We start from the raw sequence: 21099 nt of genomic DNA, 5'->3' as shown, positions 1-21099 counted from the left end.
AAAGGGCACTAGAACTCTTAATTTCCGTTCCAATGAGCCCTCCCACGATATTCTAGGACCACTGGGTCGATACGATCACCCCTGGGAAAAAAAAAAAACAAACAAACAAAAAAACAAATAAACACGCATCCGTGATCTTTCTTCTGGCAAAAAATGCAAAAATCCTCATTTTTGTAGATAGGAGCTTGAAACCTCTACAGAGGGGTTTTCTGTTATGTTAAGTCTAATAGTTGGATTTTCGCCAAGATTCTTTAGCTTGTAGGGGGCCTTTCTTCCCTTTTTTGAAAATAAGCCAAGTTTTCTAAGGCGCGTAACTTTTGATGGGTAGCTCTAAACTTGATGAAAGTTATATATTTGAAATCAGCATTGAAATCTGATTCTTTTGATTTTATTTTTGATTTATTTTTAGAGTTGTGAGAAAGTCAAACTTTAGCGTAAAGAGCGAGGCGTTGAGGAGGGGACAGCCCCCTTCATATACGGAATAATTTCTTTTCGTTTTAAGTTTTAACGTCGTTCCTTACTTTCAGTTAAAAAAACTTGTTTTTTTTATTTAATTTTTGAACGTTTTCGAATTAATGCAGGTTTTGATTTTGGCTCACCGTACATGAATAATTAAAACAAAATTTGCATATTATATTTGGTTAAATGGCTTTCTCGAAACTTGTTTAATTTTATTTACGAACGTTTTTATTAGTAATAAATATACGTAACTTAGAATTAACTTACGTAACGAACTTCTATATTCATAAATTTTTAACACGTATGTTAGGGGGTTCGCCCCCTAGTCAATACCCTGCTCTTTAAACTATAGTTCGAATTTTTTTTTCCAGTTCTTTAAAAATGACCTCTTAATCACAATCAGTTGATCAGTTGAAAAACTTGTTTTTTTTTATTTAATTCCTGATCTTTATCTTTAATAATGCTGGGAAATCCGGCGCCCCCTTCCTAGCACTGTCCCTTCCCCCCTGAAAACGTCCGTCATGGAAAGTTCCTTCCATATAGCCCCCCCCCCTCTCCGTCCCCCACCTACCAGAAAAAATCTCCTCTGAAAAAGTCTGTATACTTCCCAATAACCAATACTATATGTTAACATTGAGTAAAGTTCATAACTTTCAGCCCTCCCCCTGGGGACTTTGGGGGATCAAGTCATCCTAAAAGACATTTTTATCATATTTTCGACCATGCTGAACAAAATGGCTATCTCAAAATTTTGATCGGGTGACTTTGGGAAAAAAATGAGCGTGGGAGGGGGCCTAGTTGCCCTCCATTTTTTTTGGTAAATTAAAAAGGGCAATATAAATTTTAATTTACTTTCCAATTAGCCCTCCCACGATATTATCGCACCCCGGGTCCTAAACGATACCCCCGGGTAAAAAAAATAAAAAAATCAAAAAAAAACAAACACAACCAAAAACCAAAACCAACCGTGATCTTTATTAGGGAAAAAAATGAAAAATAACACATTTTTTTAGATTGGAGCTTTAAACCTCTACAGTAGGGTTATATGATACGCTGAATATGATGGTGTGATTTTCATTAAGGTTCTATAACTGTTAGGGGGTCTTTCCCCCTTTTTTCGAAAATCAGCCAAATTTTCTCAGGCACGTAACTTTTGATGGGTAAGATTAAACTTAATGAAACTTATATATTTGAAATCAGAATTAAAATCTGATTCTTTTGATGTATCTATTGGTATCAAAATCCCGTTTTTTAGAGTTTCGGTTACCATTGAGCCGGGTCGCTCCTTACTTACAGTTCGTTACCACGAACTGTTTGAAAATCATTTGAGTTTAAGATTAAATTTTCCGGCAAATATGCCAAATTTACCATCACTCTCCATCATAACGTATGGCTTTGTAGCAAAAATACTGATAAGATGGGATCAGACCTGTATGATCTTTCTCTTCCGCATGGGCATGAAAAAATTGCCAAATTTGCCACCTAACATGGCCCAAATAGACCATCTTGTCTTGATCTCTGTGCCTTACGGATCACTCTGATTCTTTTAAGGTTGACACTCATGCCTTCACAAGTGACCACGTTCCAGTCATTGTGGGTGGAAATCTTCGTATTCCTCCTCCAATAAAGCACGAGTGATCAATATTGCAATACAAAGGAGGAAATAGGAATGGCCTAAGAAACACACCTGCTTCTCTGCAAAGAAGTCTTCCTCCTTGAAGAGCTTGAGAAAGTTCCATAAAACTCCACCCTGTCCGCGGTCGACTATATCACAAGCTATATCACTTCTAAGCGGATCCAGATTTTTAATGTTGCTCATTACTTTCAGTCGAAAAAGAATTACTTTTATAAGTTAATTTCTGACCAAACATACTTCAAATCATACTAGGTAATCACCATCTCCATTTAAATTTTCCGATGGAAATTTCCCAGGAAGCTATCCTCTCCACGAACAATTTCCCCAAAAAAAATTCCAGAGCATTTCCCAGAACAAAATACTACATATATGCATAATTTACAACCCTTTCCCTAGCGAATATGGGGTCATGTAATCAACATATACACAGTTATTGTATCTTTCAAGTATGCTGAATCAAATGACTCTTTAAAAAATATGATCAGATGTGCGATTTGGAGGAAAAAGAGATATGGGAGGGGGCTAGTTGTCCTCAAATCTTTTTTGATCACTTAAAAAGGGCACTAGAATTTTGTTTTTATCTCCGTTCAAATGAGCCCTCTGCCAATCTCCTAGAACAATTGATTCGATACGACCATCCCTGAAAAAAAAAAAAATTAATAAACACGAACCCGTGATCTTACTTCTGGCAAAAAATACAAAACACCCCATTTTTTAGATTATATATAACCTCTGCAACAGGGGTTTTCAGTTAAGCTGAATCAGATGGTGTTATTTTCATTATGATCACTTGACTCATCTGGGGTTATCCCTTTTTTTCGAAAATCAGGCAAATTTTCCCAGGCTTGTAATTTTTGATGGGCAACATCAAACTTGATGAATTTTATATATTTTGAATCAGCATGAACGGACAATCCTTTTGGAGTAGTTCAAAATTATTGTCATATTCATTATATACTTCTATATATTATAGTATTTTCTGTGACAGACAGATCGCATTCATAAAGATGGTTCAATTATTATAATGAGTAAGAAGGCTTATAGATCATGTAACCTTTCGGGGATGTTTTTCAAAAATAGGGTAAATTTCCTCAGACACATCGCTTTTGATGTGTGACATTAAAATTAATTTGATTTACTTGACTAAAGGCTAATGCCGCATGGTATGTGGCGTAGAGAGCATAGCAACTTTGCTCCTCCAGGTGGACCTATCTGCTTCTATGAAGGGGGAGGGGGGGGGGGCTCGACAGCAGCAATGTCGGCCATGTTGAGGAAAGTCTGAAGGCTGTCCTTCCATCTGGTCCAAGGTCTACCGCTCGGGCGTAACCAACCCTCGGATGTGGGGTCAAAGTCGTATATGATTCTAGCATGGGCTGACGGTGGTATCAGAAAATGCCCAGACCATCTGTGAGTTCCCTGAATAATTTGTGTTAAAAAAGGAACTTGGTGAGTAAGATCAAGGAACCTTTCATTACTCACAAAATCATCCCATCGGAGCTCCTTAATTCGACGAAGTTGTTTCGCCTGGCAGGTGTATATCATGCTCAAGATAGTGGATTTAAGAGGCCATGTCTCAGCCACGTAAAGCAGGACTAAGATTACGGATGAGCTACATATGCGCATCTTCGTGCGTCCAGAAATATGGGGTGATCTCCAGATGGCACTGAGTCTTCCGACGACAGAAAAAGCTTTCGCAATTCGGTTGTCCAGTTCCGCGTCCAGGGAGCCATCATTCGAAATCACGGAGCCAAGATAGGTGAAGTAAGTAACAACTTCAACGTGGGCTCAACGAGCTGTAATAAATTCCAGGGGAACAAATGGGACTAGCTCCTCGACTGCCATTATTTTTAATTTTTCCCAATTTACATTAAACCCGACTTTTGCAGCTTCTTCATGTAGGACATTCAGAGCATCTATTACCTGTTGCAAGGAGTCAGTAACGAGCGCAAGGTTGTCTGCGAAGTCAACATCGGTCATGACTCGATCTCAAAATTGGAGACCAAAGGGCAATCGATCGGTAATTCGAGTCATTACATTGTCTATGACACAATGAAACAATTCTGGGTCGACACCACAACCTTGCCACACACCAGTTTTGATGATAAATGACGCACTCCGCTTCCCATTCACTTGGATGCAGTCCTCGGTTTCCTCGGATAACTTTTCAAGGAGTAGACAGTATTTGGCAGGGAGTCCGAGGGATCGGACTATAAGCCATAGATATTTACGGTCGACCAAATCGAAGGCAGTCTTAAAGTCCAGAAAGGCTACAACCATTTCTGCTGAATTCTTTTGTCTTTTCCACCAAATGCCGTACTGTAAAAATCTGTTCATCAGCAAACCTCTCGGGTATAAACCCGGCTTGTTAGATTCGCCTCTTCCTTCGCAGAAAATTGCTGCAGCGAGTGAGCAGAGTCATTCCAAAGAGCATTTTGGGCACTGAAAGAAGAGTAATTCTTCTGTAGTTTGAGCATGTGCACTTGCTTGCCTTCCTTTTCCATAGAGGTAGCATGTTCCCGCACGACAGTCCCTCAGAACCCCTGCTGTGTGTCATACTAGAGAGAAGAGCATTTAGAGCCAGAGTAGCATTGCTGACCCCGCGTTCTTGAGGAGCTCTTCTGATATTCCACATAATCCTGCAGCCTTATTATTCTTCAAACGTTTTGTTGCTGACTGGATTTTTATATATTTAGAATCAGAACAAAAAGGCAATTCTTATGATATATAAACATTTTATCAAAATTCCGTTTTTTTTCAGTTTCGGTTACTATTGGGCCAAATCGCTTCTTATTCTGAAGTGTTTGAAACTTGGTGCCCGCGACTGTAAAAAAAAAAAACAACTGAATTTGAAATTGAAGATCTTTGTCATTACAACTTGAATTTCAGCTTTTTGCTGATGTTTTAAGACGTATATGGTTGTGCAAGTTTCCACTTAACCAATCTAAGCAATTAGATCCAGTTTCTAGTGTCCTTGGTACTTCAAGTTCGGCTGGGGTATAAAAAAAAGAGAGAAAAAAAATATAAAAAGAAAAAGACAAAAAAGAGAAGCAGACAAAGATTAAACGACAGATAAGGAAGAGCAATACATATAAAACAGAAAATGAAATACCTGTTCTTTTTCAAGAAATAGAAGGGCTCCATCCATAAGCAAAGGTAACAATTCATCATATCTTTGTTGCCCAAGATACCTAAAAAATAGATTACTTATTTTTTTCAGTGAACACCTAACAAAATATAGATGAAAACCATAGATTAAAATACAAGTTTAAATTGTTTCCAAGTTTCTCGAGCCTTTTTTTTAACATATATTTTTTTTAAACGACGTTCCGTGAGATATTTAAACCAACAAATTTTTTCCAGCAAATAAAAGATAAATACAAAAAGCAGGTCTGAAAACGACAAGTCAAGGCATAAAAAATAGGTATATACACAAAAAAATTCTGCTGCCACAGAGACCTTTTTTATTGTTATTATTGTTAATGAGGACCTAAGAAAAAGAGTGTTTAAAAACACATAACTAACAGAAATAACAAATTTATGCAAATGGAAATTAATTCTTACAAAAGACTATTTGCCGTGGCTTAAAAATTGTGAACCGACATATACACGAGACAAATTTTAAGCTTTGTAAGCTTCAATTTAATTACTGTAGACAACTCAGACACATACATTGTACAGGTCTCAGTTGTCGAGATTCTAGAGTCTACATCACTTATTCAGGTATCGATATCGATACCTGATACCTAAGCTATCGATATTGTCTGAAAACTCACAAGCTATCGTTTTCCCTAAAAATTCTGGTTGACCTCCTCCTGCCAAAGAGCAATGAACTGAAATTTGTCAAATCGATATAAGAGTGCTTATAATAAAAAAAAATCCAACAGGATATCAAAAACTACAGAAATCAGTTGCACTATAATTCTCTGCTGCAATGCGGAGATATAACCAGAGGACTGAACAGTTGCGAAGGCAAAGTCATATCCCCACAGTTGCGAAGGCAAAGATATAAGAAATTGTTGACATAGCTAAACAAAAGCATTAACCCAAAATTAAATAGATTTTACTAAGATGATTTACGCCAAGGAAAGTACCAACAAAAAATCATTAAAAATATTGACTTTAAATAAATTGCCTCTTCGGGGCACAAGATAACGTTCTAGAGTATTAAGCCTGCTAAAATAGTTCCTAAGAGTCAATAATAAAGAAGAAAAACCATTTGGAAAAGAATATATAAAACCCCTATGTCACGTCACGACAACAAGCCCTTGTCAAAATTAACAAAATCCCGGCAATTGCTCTCTTGCAAAGTTTATCAGAAAATATTAATCTACTATAAATTTAAGCGTTTGATGAAATTTATGTCCTTCCCTGTAGAAGTCTTAGAGCCTAATTTGACGACTGGTACATATCAATAAAATCAAGAGTAATGCTTAGCAGAAACCAACTCACAATAAAACAGGGAAGATATAAAAGAATGTGGTCAAAGGAAATCTTTCAAAGCTCACACCATCCTTTCCAGCAGAGAATATGCGTCATTTCTCTCGAATCTGGAAATACCATAGCTGATATATCCCTTAACAATCCCAAACAATGGCACCAGAAGATCCCATTTTATTAGATCTTGTTGAATACGTCGGCAATTCAATAGCAAAGCTCATTATTCAAAACACTAAGAATTGCCTTCATTAAGTATTACATTGACAAGATACTGAGCCCAAAATGTACTCAGATGCAAAGAGTTACTACCTCAATAGCTTAGGGGAGTAAGATCTTGGACGTAACTCAAAAACCGCGACAGAAAATCTCAAGTGCTACCCTCATCAATGTTATCTTCGAAGTTATCCATTTAATATTCATATTTCTTGTGTTTAACATTCTAACATTTGTCAAAAATTGGACAGCGGACAAATCACGTGAGAAATGTTCAATCGAGGAGGGTACTGGATTCAGCCATGTCTCCTAATTTTTCCTTTCTAAGCCTAATATGAACAGAAGTTGCAACACTTTAACAACTGAAATTATTTAATTATTTAAATTATTTAATTATTTAAAAAAAAAACGAAAAGTCGAGCAACTAATCACCAAGGGAGACTTCGGAAACGCTTCACTAGTCAACCACTGCTCTACATAATTGCATACAGTTTTTTAAGTACGCACTGTCTGAATGACCTTTGGTAGACAGAAAGCAGTATACCATCAAGATTTTGTAGCCTGCTGATAGGAAAAAACTTGGTGTGTTTTATCTCTTCTACTGGACAGTCGAATACAGTCCAATACTTGGCCCAACAACAGTTAGCTTTTAGAGGATCTGACCCAGAGCAAGGAGGAACTTCTATTGGTTTATTCAACTTTTAGGTAAACATTGATCTGATATTAAAGTTAGATATGACAATCGTAACAGCGGTCTTCATTTAGTCATTAACTTGAGTGGGAGGTTCAAAAATGAACTTATCTCTGTCTGTGGAGATGAAGGAAGACGTGAAATAATAGAAACTGTCAACGAGGCATACTGATGAAGAAGGACTAGAAGAGAAATCAAAAATCAAAGAAAGGCCTGGATCTAGCTAAAATCATGGCAGTGGCGCGTCTCAAACAGCGGTCTCAATGAAGAGGAAAAAGCCATCAAATTGTAAGATTTCTCCGACAACATATCATGCACTTTAACGGAGTCCTAGCTCAAGTGACCACAATTTTCAAAAGTGAGTTCCACAACTTCCGTTTTCTGCCACCTCTGAGAAAAGAATTGTAAACTTATTGAATTCTCAAAGCTTGTCAAGAACAAGTCCGGTACTCTTTGAGTTATTCATTCTTTTTCCATCAGAGCCACTACTCACACTACTTTTTTCGCAAATGCTACTGATAAGATCAAAGCTAAGCTTAGAGAAAAATTTGTCAGAGACAATAATATCCTGAATACAAACCTTCTTTGCAGAGAGGAGCATTTTAAAAACTGACGAAACATTCAATTAAAAACTGACGAAAGAAGAGAAGCCCAGATTCTTGGTATTGCTACGACATAATTTGACTTAATCTAAACATTTGGCTGGACGACAATTCTATTAAAACACGATTATAGCCAACACAGGACGATTACTGACTAGAAAACGAATTTACCTGCTGCCACTGACCATGCTATATTCTAGCAAATTTTAGAGAGGTGACACATTTTTAAGCTGACCCCCCCCCCCCTCCCTCACTCGCTATACAAGGAGCTCTACTGTCAGAAAATACAATCATCAACAGGGTTCCGAATTTCAAAAATGGAAGAGACTCACCAAGCCACAAATTCTCCATAGCCTATTGTTGAGTACCTTGCTACCTGTGAACTTACTAAATATAATAATTAAAAAAAAAAAACATTTTCGTTTCAAGTCGGATGAGCAAGCAAATTAAATCTCGACTACACCTTCTCAAATGTGATGCAGATGAACGACTCACTGAGAAAACATTTCTCTTACTATTGCAGACCTGTTAGTATAGAAAACAGTCTAAATGGCAAATACTGTCTCTGTGACATCAGCTAAAGGAGAAAGAATATTCAGCAAGCTCAAGCTTACAAAAAGTGTTCTTAGTTCTACAACGAATGAGAACTTGACTTGATCTGACTTGATCACTTGATCACTGGCTGACATTGATCATCTGTGAAAGTAAGATATGGATCAATATAAATTTTTGCAACTAGCTCAAAGGTGCAAAGGAAAGAAATCTCGGTAAATTTCTCTCTAACTATGATTGTATAAATATTTTAATCTTCAAATATTACCATTTATGAAAGGGTCTATCTTTTTCAATTTTTGTGGCCAGGGAGCCTCTTTCCTCTAACATTTTCCTTTGGGATATCAAAAATATGCAAATGAGAGTCGAGAGACCAGACCATTACATGGTATCCTCTGCTCACTCTAAATTTTCATCTTAATTTTTTCTTAAGGTCAGTGCTAAAAACCCTTGAGTTGGTGTAATTTTATTCCACAGCTTAATTCCTTGACAGACACAGTATTAGGGTTAAATAAATTCAACATTGTCAATTCGCCACACGAGTCCTAAACACCAAGTTTTGTTTCAAACTATGAAAATCTATGAATTCTTGTTTTCCTTCTACAGCCAACATTTCAATATTTTCATCTTTGGGGGAGGGGAGGAGGAAGAAGAACCAAAAAATAAAAGCGAAAGAAAACAAAAGCATAGCTTCAAAGTAGTTTGTCTTCTACCTTTAAATTTTTAGGGTATATCAGTCGTGAACAGAGGGAAACTAAAAATATTCAGCATCTATGTGTGGGGTAATTTTCTCTTTTTAACTTTGGCAAGATAGGCAGTTTACTCCAGAAAATCATTGAAAAAATAAACCAACATACAATGCAAGAGAAAGAAACAAAAAATAAAACAAAGCTGAAAATTAACAAAAAAAAACTGGGAAAAGAACTCAAACTGCAATACATATAACATCAATAAGTCTAACTAATTATATATATAGAAATAACAAACCTAAAATAGAGCGTTCTATACATTTGATGAGCTTCATAGAATTGGCCAGCTTCAAGTGATGCTTTCAGTTTCTCTAACACTCTATTAGTTCCACCAGTTCTGTTGTTCTGTTGACTTTCCATTTTGATTCTGCAGAGATACATTTACTATGATACAATGTTAAAAATAAAATACAAAGAATTTGACAACAAGCCACTGACAACACTGTCAAAATTGACAACACTGCCAAATCTGTAAACAATGACAAAATTATAAAATGAGTGGTGTCAGAGGACTTCCCGAGCTACGTGTTTCTAACCCAGAGCAAGTGAGCTTTTGAATGAGAACTTTCGAATTTTTATAGCAAGGGTACATACTTGAAATAAGCCCGTATTCCAACAAACTTTTTTCTATGATTAGAAATTTACCCTAGAAATATACAACTACCCACTCCCAAAAATATGCAAGCTTCTATACAGTTTTAAAATTATATAGAATAAAAGTGAAGCAACCAATCATTACGAAAACCTAGAGTCTAATTAAACCTTAGAGTCTTGGTTTGGAGTGTAGCAGCTTATTTTTAGACTTATTGAGCCTAAAACTTACAGTGAACTTTAAATAATTATGTACCCATACCTTTTATGATGGTTTTTTTTTAATATATTTATGCCACGCATTAAACTTTAGCCTAAACAAGAAAAAGACCTATATTTCAGATATTTACCTACAATATGGATGCATGACAGCTACGCTTGTACTGGTGACTAGCAAGTAATAATATTAGCCTAATTAATTGATAATACACTTTGGTGCTTGTTGAGATTTATAGTTTTTTTACTGCAACCTCAATGATTATAAGTAAAATCTATGGTGGTAGTTGTGACTTTCATTATTGATTAAGTTCCAAACTAATCATAAGTTTTCATAACAATGATGTAACATACTTGTATGTGTGTGTTAGATTAGTATCAACAGATCTTAAACATCTGAAGCCATGTTGAGTGTAAATGAGAATATTCTTAATGTTGTCTGCATGATCTTTGGGGCCTTTTTTGTGGATTGGTGTGATATAGAATGTTTTCCAATCCAATGGTAGTTCTCTGTTCTGTAGGGCCGTCTGGAAGAGTCTACCCAAGGGAGAACTGAGAACAATTCAGCATTCCTTGAGAAGCCTTGGGTGTATCCCATCTGATCCTTTGGATTTATTAACATCAAGTTTTTCTAGGCTATTTAAGACCATATCTTTGATAATTGATAATTTTTGCATTGGATCACATATTAAGTTTGATGGTGCTGCAGGGATAGTTGGACAAGATTGGATGGTGAAGGCAGAGCCACACTGGATAGTCAATACATTAGCCTTATCTATTGGTGATGAGTGGGTTATGCCATTATGTTTGAGGTCAGGAATGATGTGACGGTTAGGATTTTTGGTAGATACATGTCTCCAGAAAGATTTTGGGGTTTGCCTTGATATCTGTGGCAAGCTTCTCCTCATTTTGAGACTTCAGTTTCTTAACTACATTGGAGGCGAGATTCTGAGCATTTGCTTACTTTTTCCAATTTTCCTGTGTTTTCCCCTTGTTGTACCTCTTCCAGGCTTTGGCTTTCCTGTCGATTATTCTTTTTGGATCCTTTGTGAGGAATGGAAGTGTTTTTGGTAGATGAATTGGGGGACTTTTTTTACTTGACAGGAGGGCTTCTTTGACATTTGTCCATGACATGTTGACATCAAAAATATTTAGTTTTGACCAATTTATTGAGGCTAGTTCCTTCTGTATTGCTTGGTAGTCAATAAAAGTTTGAGGACGAATATTAGGTTGCAGACGTATGTTCAAGGATAACACAAAGAGGATGAGTGGTTGCTGTTGTCAACTGGAGGAAGAAATTCATTTCTGATAAGGGAAACTGTGTTCCTCAAAATTATGAGATCCAGCAAGGAAGGATTCTGGTTGTCATGATGCCTTGTTGGCTTGTCAACCGTTTGATGAAGGAAGTTGTCAGATAAGCAAGACACCAATCGTGAATCTCCATTACTAGATACTGCAAGACCATCAACCTGCTTGATTAATGGGAAGTTGAAATCACCAACAATTATCAGATGATACTGTAGCTGCCATTCCATCAATGATAGTTTTGAGATATATTTCACAATTATCAAGACTGGGTGCACTAAGGCTTCTATATACACATCCAATACAGATTTTTTTTATTTTCTTGAAGAGTAATATCAAGCCATAGACTTTCCACCCAGGGTATATTGAAAATTAGATGATTAATACGACTAACTTGGAAACCTTCTCTGACATAGATACCAACTCCTCTTCTGCAGTTTGGCTGCCCCAGGTTAGTGAAGCACTGAAAACCAGATATCTGCAACGAACTTTTGGTAACAGGTATTATTGTAGATTTTGGCAGAATCTCTACTAATTCAGCAATATCTGCTTCTTCATCTTTTAAGAGCACGTGGGTATTTAGAAGCTTGTTGGTAAGAGAATCAACATTGCTAGAGATGACCCGCAGGGTGTTATTATTTTGAGTCTTTCATGACCTGTCGTCCAGCAGCAGAAGTCCCCTAGCTGCGACTGTGTTTGACAAAGGCAGGGTAGATGGTAATTCAGAGATGGCACTGAGAAAGCTTGAGTTACTTGCACTGGCATTCTCCAGGGGACCATTCTTGGAACAAGTCTCTTCAACTTATATATAAATGATGCACCCAATCTTCTCTCAAACCTCCTCACTCTTGATGTTGATGATTCAAAACTTGTTGGTAAAGCAGCCACAGCCTCTGACCTGCAATCTATCCAAAAGGACCTTAATATTCTTGGGACTTGGGCTGATACATGGCTCCTCTCTTTCAATGCTGACAAATGCCATGTCATCTGTTTTGGCAATCATAATACACATCAGCAGTACCATCTCTAAGGCACCCCTTTTTTCAGTCTCTGAAGAAAGAGATTTTGAAGTCATTGTTGATCATCAATTTAAGTTCAGCAACCATGCAAAATCTGTATCGTTCTCTGCCCTCCAATCTCATGGAATGATCAAAAGAACTATCTCTAGCAGATGCCCAAATGTGTTTATAAAGCTCCATAAGGCACTAGTTCGCTCACACCTAGAGGTTGGAATGTCCCAGGTGTCACCCTATTTCAAGAAGGAGAAAGAAATACTAGAAAGAGTTCAACAAAAAGCAACCAAAATGGTCAAAGGCCTCAAACAAATGCCATACAAAGAACGTTTACGTCACTTGAAGCTTCCTATTCTTGCATACTGGAGAAAACATGGCAACATGATAATGATCCACAAGATTATTTCCAAAAATGTTCTCCCTTGTCTCCTCGCCTCCCAAAACATTCTATGACTAGAGGGCATTCCAAGAGAATCTTCAAGAAATGCTCCTTAATCCGAGAAAGAAGCCATTTCTTCAGCCAGTAAGTAACAAACTTGTGGAATCAACTCTCTGAAGATACAGTGGCTGCTGATTCATCAGTTGCATTCAAGCAAAGTCTTGACAAAAAATGGCTACAGCAAGAGTTCCTGTACAACTGGGAAGCTGCTGAGTCCTCAACCCAAATTTAGCAAATTACAGAAGTCATAATGGAGCACAACAAGGACAAAAATCCTTAAATTCACTACAAACTGCAATTTAAGGTAACACATCACCTAACCTGACTCCCTTCTTTACTGTGATTAGCTCAGATGTATCAGATATCCATTTCAACTGGAAATTACAATATCAATTGTATATTGTAAAGAAATTACAATATCAATACTGGAGAATCTTTACAACAGAAAAATTTAACTCCTGCTCAAACTAGGGAATGAAGGACCTGAAGATGTGCTATATTGTCAATTGCACCAAAAATATCCATCATGCAAAAATAAAGCAGCCATTTTTGCATTTTGCCAAAGCCAACATCTGGTCAAGTATATGATGGGGTTGAGGACAACCAAAACCGACTTGATAATCAGAAAAATCTCACCAAGCCTAAATTTCCAGCAAGATAGGATACTCAAATAGCTTGCTCATGAAGAAAGACACTGTAATTGGTTGATAACTGGAACACTGATCTGAATCTTTTCCCTTTTCAAAAGTAATGTTATGATTCCTGAAGGGAAACTATCTGGAACTAATGACTGTGAATAAGAATGGAACTGGAGTAAGAGCTGAATGTGTGTTAACATTAATGGACACTTAATGGCAAAGGGATTGTAACACAGACTATCGATATCCGGAGCACTTAGCTTCTTAACCATCTTCAAAGCCTGGTAGATATTACCACCAGATAATGACGATATTTATTTATTTTACTTTAAACAAACAAACAAACAAAAAAACAGAGTAAGCCATAGACTGTTCTAAGCCATAAGCTAATCCTATGGCTTAAGCCATAAGCTGTATTGCATTTCCTTATTTTTCTCTTTCCTCTATTAACTAATATTCAGTTAATTAACTGTTATTTAAAAATGGTAAATAAATATTCATTCATTCATTTGAATAGGCTAGGGTGTACCTTAAATTCAAATGTTGAAAAAAGAATGTTTTTTCAAAATCATAGTCAGTCAGTCCTGACAAGTCTAGTCCTAACTATTGGCCAATCCTAATCATCTAAACCCATATACATCATGCCCAAGTTCAGAAGTCTCTTACTTATGTTTAGAAAAGATCCATGTACCACTATTTTACTTGCTTAATTATAGGATTGGTACTTATATATTATACCACCAACATTCAATTTTATGTTGTGTAAAACTTGAGAACAAACTGGTTATATCTGTCTGTATTAAGAAACAATTAGCTTAAACTCAGTGGAAAACAAGTGGAGGGTGACAGAATACATTGGAATTTTATAGTTTGGGCTATATATTTGTTTCTAAAGTATTATATTTTCATTGTTTTTGGCATTTTTCATTAGGATTAACCTAACTTTACTTCTTGAGTGTTGGTAGAATAATTTATAAGTACCACAGAATTGATTATAGAAATTAAACCTTAAGAAATAGATTTCCTGCTGAAATAAAGCACAGGGAAAGAATTTTTAATCTTATGCTTTTACTCCTGATTTGTAAGTTTTTAAAGATTTGCAAATTTATTTTTAGCTTCAGGAAAAGACACTAAAAATTCTTAAAGTCCCATTGAACTACTAGGAATTATATTTTCAAAAAACAAGGACAATGAGAAAAGACACTGAAACCCCAAACTTATGGTAAATCTAGTTTATCACAATTTAGGCAGCCTAGCCTATATACTTAGACCTATCTATATAGGCTATATGCTAGTCTACCTAACTTATGTCATTCCTGAAAGCAATTTGCTCTACTTTCACCCCCCCCCCCCCCAATGTACTAATATACAGCCAAAATTAAATATTTACTATGTATTTTGTCACATGTCACTGTTTCCTTCAAATAGATTTAACAGCAAACAAGCAAGATCAACAAGATCTAGAAACAGGAAAATGCATGAAGAGTACAGTCTATAATTTTCTGAGAAGTAGTAGCATAATTGTAAACTATGACCTGAAAGCCTTAGTAAAGTATCCAGACCTTAATGATCTCCTGGGAAGTTATTTTGAAGCACCTATCTCTACTCCTTCTTCATCCAAAGGTCAATAGCTGTTGATGATAATTAATAATATTTGTGTTATAGAAGTGAAACATTGCAAAATAGATTTTCTACTCAAATGAAGTGCAATAAAAGTGTTTTGAGCCTAATAGCTGTGCCCAATTAATTTATAAGTTTTTAAAGATTTGTAAATCTATTTATTACATTTTACAGGGGGTTACCTACATTTGCAGAAAATTGTCTCTTTATATCTGAACAATAGAAAATTGTCAATTAAACTTGCCTCTTGAAGCAATCCCCTGACCACTCCAATTTTCACTGATGACTGCCTCCTTCTATCCCTGTAAATCGTTTAAGTGATTATAGTCTTGCACCAATCTTGTCTCTCAACTACCTATTAGTGTTCATAATAATGTTCCTTTGTCTTATGCTGACCTTTCTTTTGCTTCTATTTCTAATGTTTCTTCTGCAATAGCTTGCTCACCTACTGTTTCTTCCTCGTCATTTCAGAGCACAGCATACATTATTATTCCTAGTTCTTTGGCTCCTGCTTATACTAGTCCTGCATCCTCTTGGATTCTTACCTCTCAAGAAATGAAGTTCCTTAGTTCCAATGTTGATAGCCTGCCTAATAAACTTTCAGAACTTCCCTTTTGTATGTTAATGGCAGAAATGGATGTTGCAGCAATTACAGAAGTTGCACCTATTAACACCTTATCACCTGATGAAATTCGAATCAATGGTTACCAACTCTTTTCTAACCCGAATTCCCCACTTTGTCACAGAGGAGTGTGTTTACATGTAAGAGATGGACTGAAGATTAGTCTCATTCAATTTAATTCTCTTTTACTACTGATGGAATTGAGTATGTTTGGAAAAAATACATAATCAAATAATCTCAATTTTAGTGGGTGTTTTTTTATAGAAGACCCAGTGCTCCCTATGTTTTGGACTCTGGATGTAATTTGGCTGCTATGTTGTCATATGTGATGCCCAATTTTGCAAGTTATGATTATGTCCTTCTGGGGGACTTTAACCTTCTTGAAATCCAATGGATATATGGATCTGGTTTTCACACTAGAGATTCTCCTTTTATTTCTGGCTCTCTGATAATTCCCTCTGTCTGACAATTTCACAACCAACCTGTTTCCGGGAAGGTCAAGTTTCCAACACTCTTGATCTGGTTATTTGCAGTAATCCTGACCCTCTTATTAAGAATGTAATAGCCACGCCCATTGGTAATAGCAACCATGTTGTAATTATTTCAGAGTTATGTTTGCCTACTAAAAAACCCTCTTCCAAGCAACAAAAATACATCAATTATAAACTAGTCTCCAAAAGACTTGCCAATATTAATTGAGAACAGCTTATCACCAATGATATTGATGAGAGTTGGTCTAATGTGAAAATTGTAATTTTGCATGCTGAAAATCCATGCACGAGAAATTTTTGGGTTAAACAGGCCAAAATTCTACCTTTTTTTTTAACTGCTGAAACATGTAAGCTAATTAATAGAAAACATTGAGGATGGAACTGTTAAAGGAAAAAGAAAACTTCAGAAAACTATCAACTCTTCAAAACTTTTTGTAACCAGACAAGCAGCTGAAGAGAAGGTTTGAGGAACGATTGGCTGAGGATATTAGGCATAATCCTAAATCTTTCTGGCAATATGCCTTTCAAAAATGTTGCAGCAGATGCAGAGTCCCTGATATCCTGCACAGTAGTCAGCCAGTTGCTGATCCTGAGCTGAAAGTTGAAATTTTAGCCAGTAATTTGCATTTGTTTTTCCTCCAATTTCAGTATTGTTTTCCCCCCACCTCCTATATATGATGTAGGCTATCACATAATACAGAGCCTATTCTGATTAATGGTACAATAATTCTAAAGGAACTTATATCCCTCAAAATGAATAAATCTGCTGATTCAGACTGCATTGATCCTCATACCCTCCATCAATGTCAAACAGTCTTGTGTCAACCTCTTTCCTTACTGTTCAAATTATGATTAAATCTTTCCAGATTACCTCTGGATTGGGAAAAATCCAATATCATTCCAATATTTAAGAAAGGCAGAGAGAACCTTACTGAAAATTACCAACCTATCATCTTGCCATCAGCAGTTGTTAAGGTTCTTGAAAGAATAATCAATTCTGCAGTTATTAGACATCTTGAAGCAAATAATCTCTTGTACAACCCATAGCATTGATTTTGTTCTGGAAGATCTGTTGAAACCAATCTCCTTGAATCATATGACCATATCACTAAGTTACTTGATACAGGGATACCTACTGAAATGATTCTGTTGACTTTTCTACAGCTTTTGACAAAGTTTGTCACAAAATTTATTGTTCTACAAAATAAATGATCTAGAAATTCTCTAACCTATTTAATTTTTGAACTATAAGCAAAGAACCAGAGTGACCCAATTCTCAGCTCAGATAACCAGAGGCATGTATCTAGCATGAATACACATCCCCCAGTAGATCTCCCGGACTTAGCTGAATAGAAAAACTCCAGCAAAGCAGAATAGCCTATATGAAAATATGATTGAGTGTGCTGCTGCTAACTAAAAAGAGACTGGCACCAGTGATATAATTACTGATGGTAAGTTTTACGTGATAATTATGAAACATTGATAACTCAAAGTGCAAAAGATTTTGATGGGTCCTCTGTTTATTCTTACAATCATTTGCATGTAGGCTAGGCTAGCTCAGGGTTGGGTTTTTTAGAACCCAACCTGTGTTGGGTTTTCTCCTCTAATATTTTATAATATTAATCTCGTTTTATCCATTCTCTTTACTCTAAAATCTTACTCTTTTTCTACTTTTTGTGGAAGTGAAGGGATTACTAAACACATTTTCAGTTGCCAGGCTTGGAACCATTTAGTTTATGGGTTAATTTGGAATGGTAGACTATAATAAGATAACTAAGAAAATAACCTTCCCTTAGATTCAGAATTTAATTCTGCATCCAATTATAACAATCATCTCTGTAAATTGGTAAATTCAAATAAGTAGCAGATTTGAAAGTATTTATGGCTGTGTTCAGCATAATGGTCACTGATGACTGACTACAAGCAACTTATGAATAGAAATGAAGGCAAGGTATCACTGGCTGGTCATAGGTTATACTAGTGCTGGAAAATGCAGCAATTGTTAGGCTAATAGCTCCAATTTTAACTGCCAGTGACTTTCCCAGACCAGTTTTTTTTTTATTGTTTTCTTGCTTTGTAAATTGTCAGATGCTTATTCCGTGTTTTTTTTTTGGGGTAAATAACCTTATTGTAACTTTAAATGATAAATTTGGAAACTTCAAGTTGTTTTCATTTAAATATGTATTCATTCATCTGGTCTTAGGCAACTGGCTACAGACAATTTGTAAAATAAAATGGTTATTGAGCAATCATTGGCAACTAGTCAGAGGTAATTGGCAACTGATATTTGAAAATGCAGCTAACCATGCAGAGATACCAGCCCTTCCACAAATTCTTATTTCTAAATTTAAGAATTTTTATGGAGTGAGGGGGAAAGTAGACAAAAAAATTTAGACTCTTATCTCAAGGACTACTATTAAGATCTAAGGATGCCACTACTCCTTTTTCTTTGGGATAAAAGTACCAACATTTGACAGCTGGGTCAAATTATGTACATTATTTTAAAGTAAAGAAAAAGGTTTTAAGTGGAAAAACTTTCCAAACCTTGAAGAGAGCCAAAAAATAAAAATAGAAACATATCACTAATAAGTGCACTATTCTGTTGCAATTGATTTTAGTTTCTCAATACAGAAATATTGTACTAATAATGATCTGAATCTTCAAAGATTCAGCATTGTGAAATGTCATTCAGTCTTTTTGATAATGAATGAACTGGAATGGTCCAGAATAATATTTTCTGATGTGCAGAAATGCCTTAACTAGAAAAGTCAACATTAAGTTTTGTGTTTTCTTATGTATGTGACATCACAATGATATCACATCATGATTTTTTTTTTTTTATTAATTGTTAAAAAAAAATTTCTGGGATGTTGGGAGGGTTTCTTAAACTCCAAACATATTTTTTTTTCCAGCAGTGTTTGCTCTGCTATAGGAACAACTATTTAAGATAATCTCCTCACCAGTTGATTCTTTCAGATGGATAAACTACAGAGAAAGCTTGGATTTCTTGGAAGTCCACAAAAAATCAGAAAGACATATTTTCTTTGTGCTTTCTTTGCCAAGATGAAGGAAAAGAAAAGCTATCATTCATTAAGAGCTCTAAGAAGCTACTTGAAACACTGGAAACAACCTGTGATACAAAATACAGAAGATTCCTGAAGAAAGCATCAAAAGAGAGTTTTTTGTTAAAAAATCCAAAATGTCATAGCAGCTGTCACTGCCAGCTTATGTATGCCCTTGGTAAAGAGTCTTCTGTCCCAGAGCAATCTACAAGCTCTGGAAATGTCAACACTACTAGAAAAAATGGTCGTTTAGAGGCTGCAGATGTTTTCTTCTCATACAAAATGTGTTGCTTGTTTTGCTCTAAATCAGGGAGTAATAAAAAAGCCTCTTTTAAGCTTATCAATGTAGAAACGTTTTCCTGCAGTGAATCTATTGTGTTCGAAGCAAATCTCCTTTGGAGCACACTGCCAGAAGTATTGAGCAGAGTTAGTGGGATTGATCTAATGGTAGCTGTGGCAAAACACTACAAAAAGTACACTGACAAATTTATGGCTACAAAGCCAAAACGAGATAATGTGTCTGATTTAAAAAACACACTATTCAATCAGTTCCTAGAGGGAATTGAGTCTAAGGAAGGGAGAATACACCACATTTCAGATTTGAACGAAAAGATCAGCTAGGTTTTGATTGAAAATGGACTTGTTTAGCAGAAGTATAGTGTGTTGGCTTAAGAGAAACTTAAACAGATATTTTGGAAACCAGCTGATTAAGTTTTTTGAATTTCAAAAAGGCATATTCTGAGATATTCAGATGATGTTAATAGCAATTGCTCTGATTCAAATGAGATAGATCCTGATGTACTTGGACAATCCCCTGATTAGTGGCATCAAGCAATGAAAAACTTGGTGGCAGTTTGTATATTGGCATGCAAAATGATGACAAAGAAAGTGAACATAGAAATATTCCAAGGTTTTTGCAGTCTTCAGGGCCAACAAGTTCTGGTCTTAGTAGACTAAGTTATGTATTTGAGATGGAGGAAAGAAAAGGCTTCTTTTATTTAATGACTAAAGTCAAGAATCAATTAGTAGAAAATGTGAAGAAATTCAGAGAAAGCAAAGGTAGCATTGATTAGAGAGGGATATCAGTACTGTATATATCAACACCAATGACACAGACTTTGCTGTCCTTTTGCTGTATCATTATATGCTTTTTCTGGGATACCACTCAAATAGTGAAGAATGGAAGGTTTTTGTCCAATTCTCTGAATATTTAGTGCCTAACCATCAACTCTGCAAAAAATTTCCAAATAATCTAGTTTTTTCCATCTGCCTTCTTGATGCTCTTTCTGGTTATGATACAGTTGGTTTTATGTTCTCTAAAGGAAAAAGAGTGGTGGCTAAGATTGTTGAGAAATGGGGATTGCTGGAACAGTTTGCTCTGCTTGTGAAAGAGATAGAGAGCTCAAAGCTTGATTCTTCTGTGAAAGAAAACTTTCTTTTTATTTGCAAAAAGTCATTGTTACTGCATATGGTAAAGATCCATGCTTCTTTACCTCTCTTGATGAGTTGCAAGTACATTTATACCCTCAAAGTGGGAGTTCAATTTTTTGGTGCCATCTAATGCTGCCTTTGAGTGCCATGCTACACATGCTTATATCCAGTTAGAAATTTTTTTTTACAAGCAAATTGACCAAAGCCTCAGTTACTAGATCCCCTACAGTTTTGGGTGGACTTTCCAGGATGGTGAGGTTAGGCCAGTTGTGTTTACTCTTGAAGCATTCCCAGATGGTGTATACTGAGGGAAGCATTCCCTCTGAATACTA

At 35.9% G+C, this 21099-nt stretch overlaps 1 protein-coding gene across 1 annotated transcript in view; it reads right to left on the bottom strand.

Annotated features, from left to right (window-relative positions):
* LOC148942277 (Golgi to ER traffic protein 4 homolog) overlaps positions 1 to 21099 on the bottom strand; it is a 91468-nt gene that overhangs the window by 57556 nt on the left and 12813 nt on the right. The window contains exons 2-3 of the mRNA XM_089102944.1: positions 9578 to 9706; positions 5205 to 5283 (exon numbers count right to left, since the gene is read on the bottom strand). Of these exons, the coding sequence (XP_088959070.1) occupies positions 5205 to 5283; positions 9578 to 9699 (201 nt within the window). The 5' untranslated portion in view covers positions 9700 to 9706. The remainder of the gene's footprint in view (positions 1 to 5204; positions 5284 to 9577; positions 9707 to 21099) is intronic.

The sequence above is a fragment of the Artemia sp. Qi Xiang Cuo genome, chromosome 17 (assembly GCF_049724085.1).
Source record: "Artemia sp. Qi Xiang Cuo chromosome 17, ASM4972408v1, whole genome shotgun sequence".
In the NCBI taxonomy this organism is placed as follows: domain Eukaryota; kingdom Metazoa; phylum Arthropoda; class Branchiopoda; order Anostraca; family Artemiidae; genus Artemia; species Artemia sp. Qi Xiang Cuo.
The sequence above is the reverse complement of the archived record's forward strand: the minus strand, read 5'-3'. Positions and strand labels throughout refer to the sequence as shown.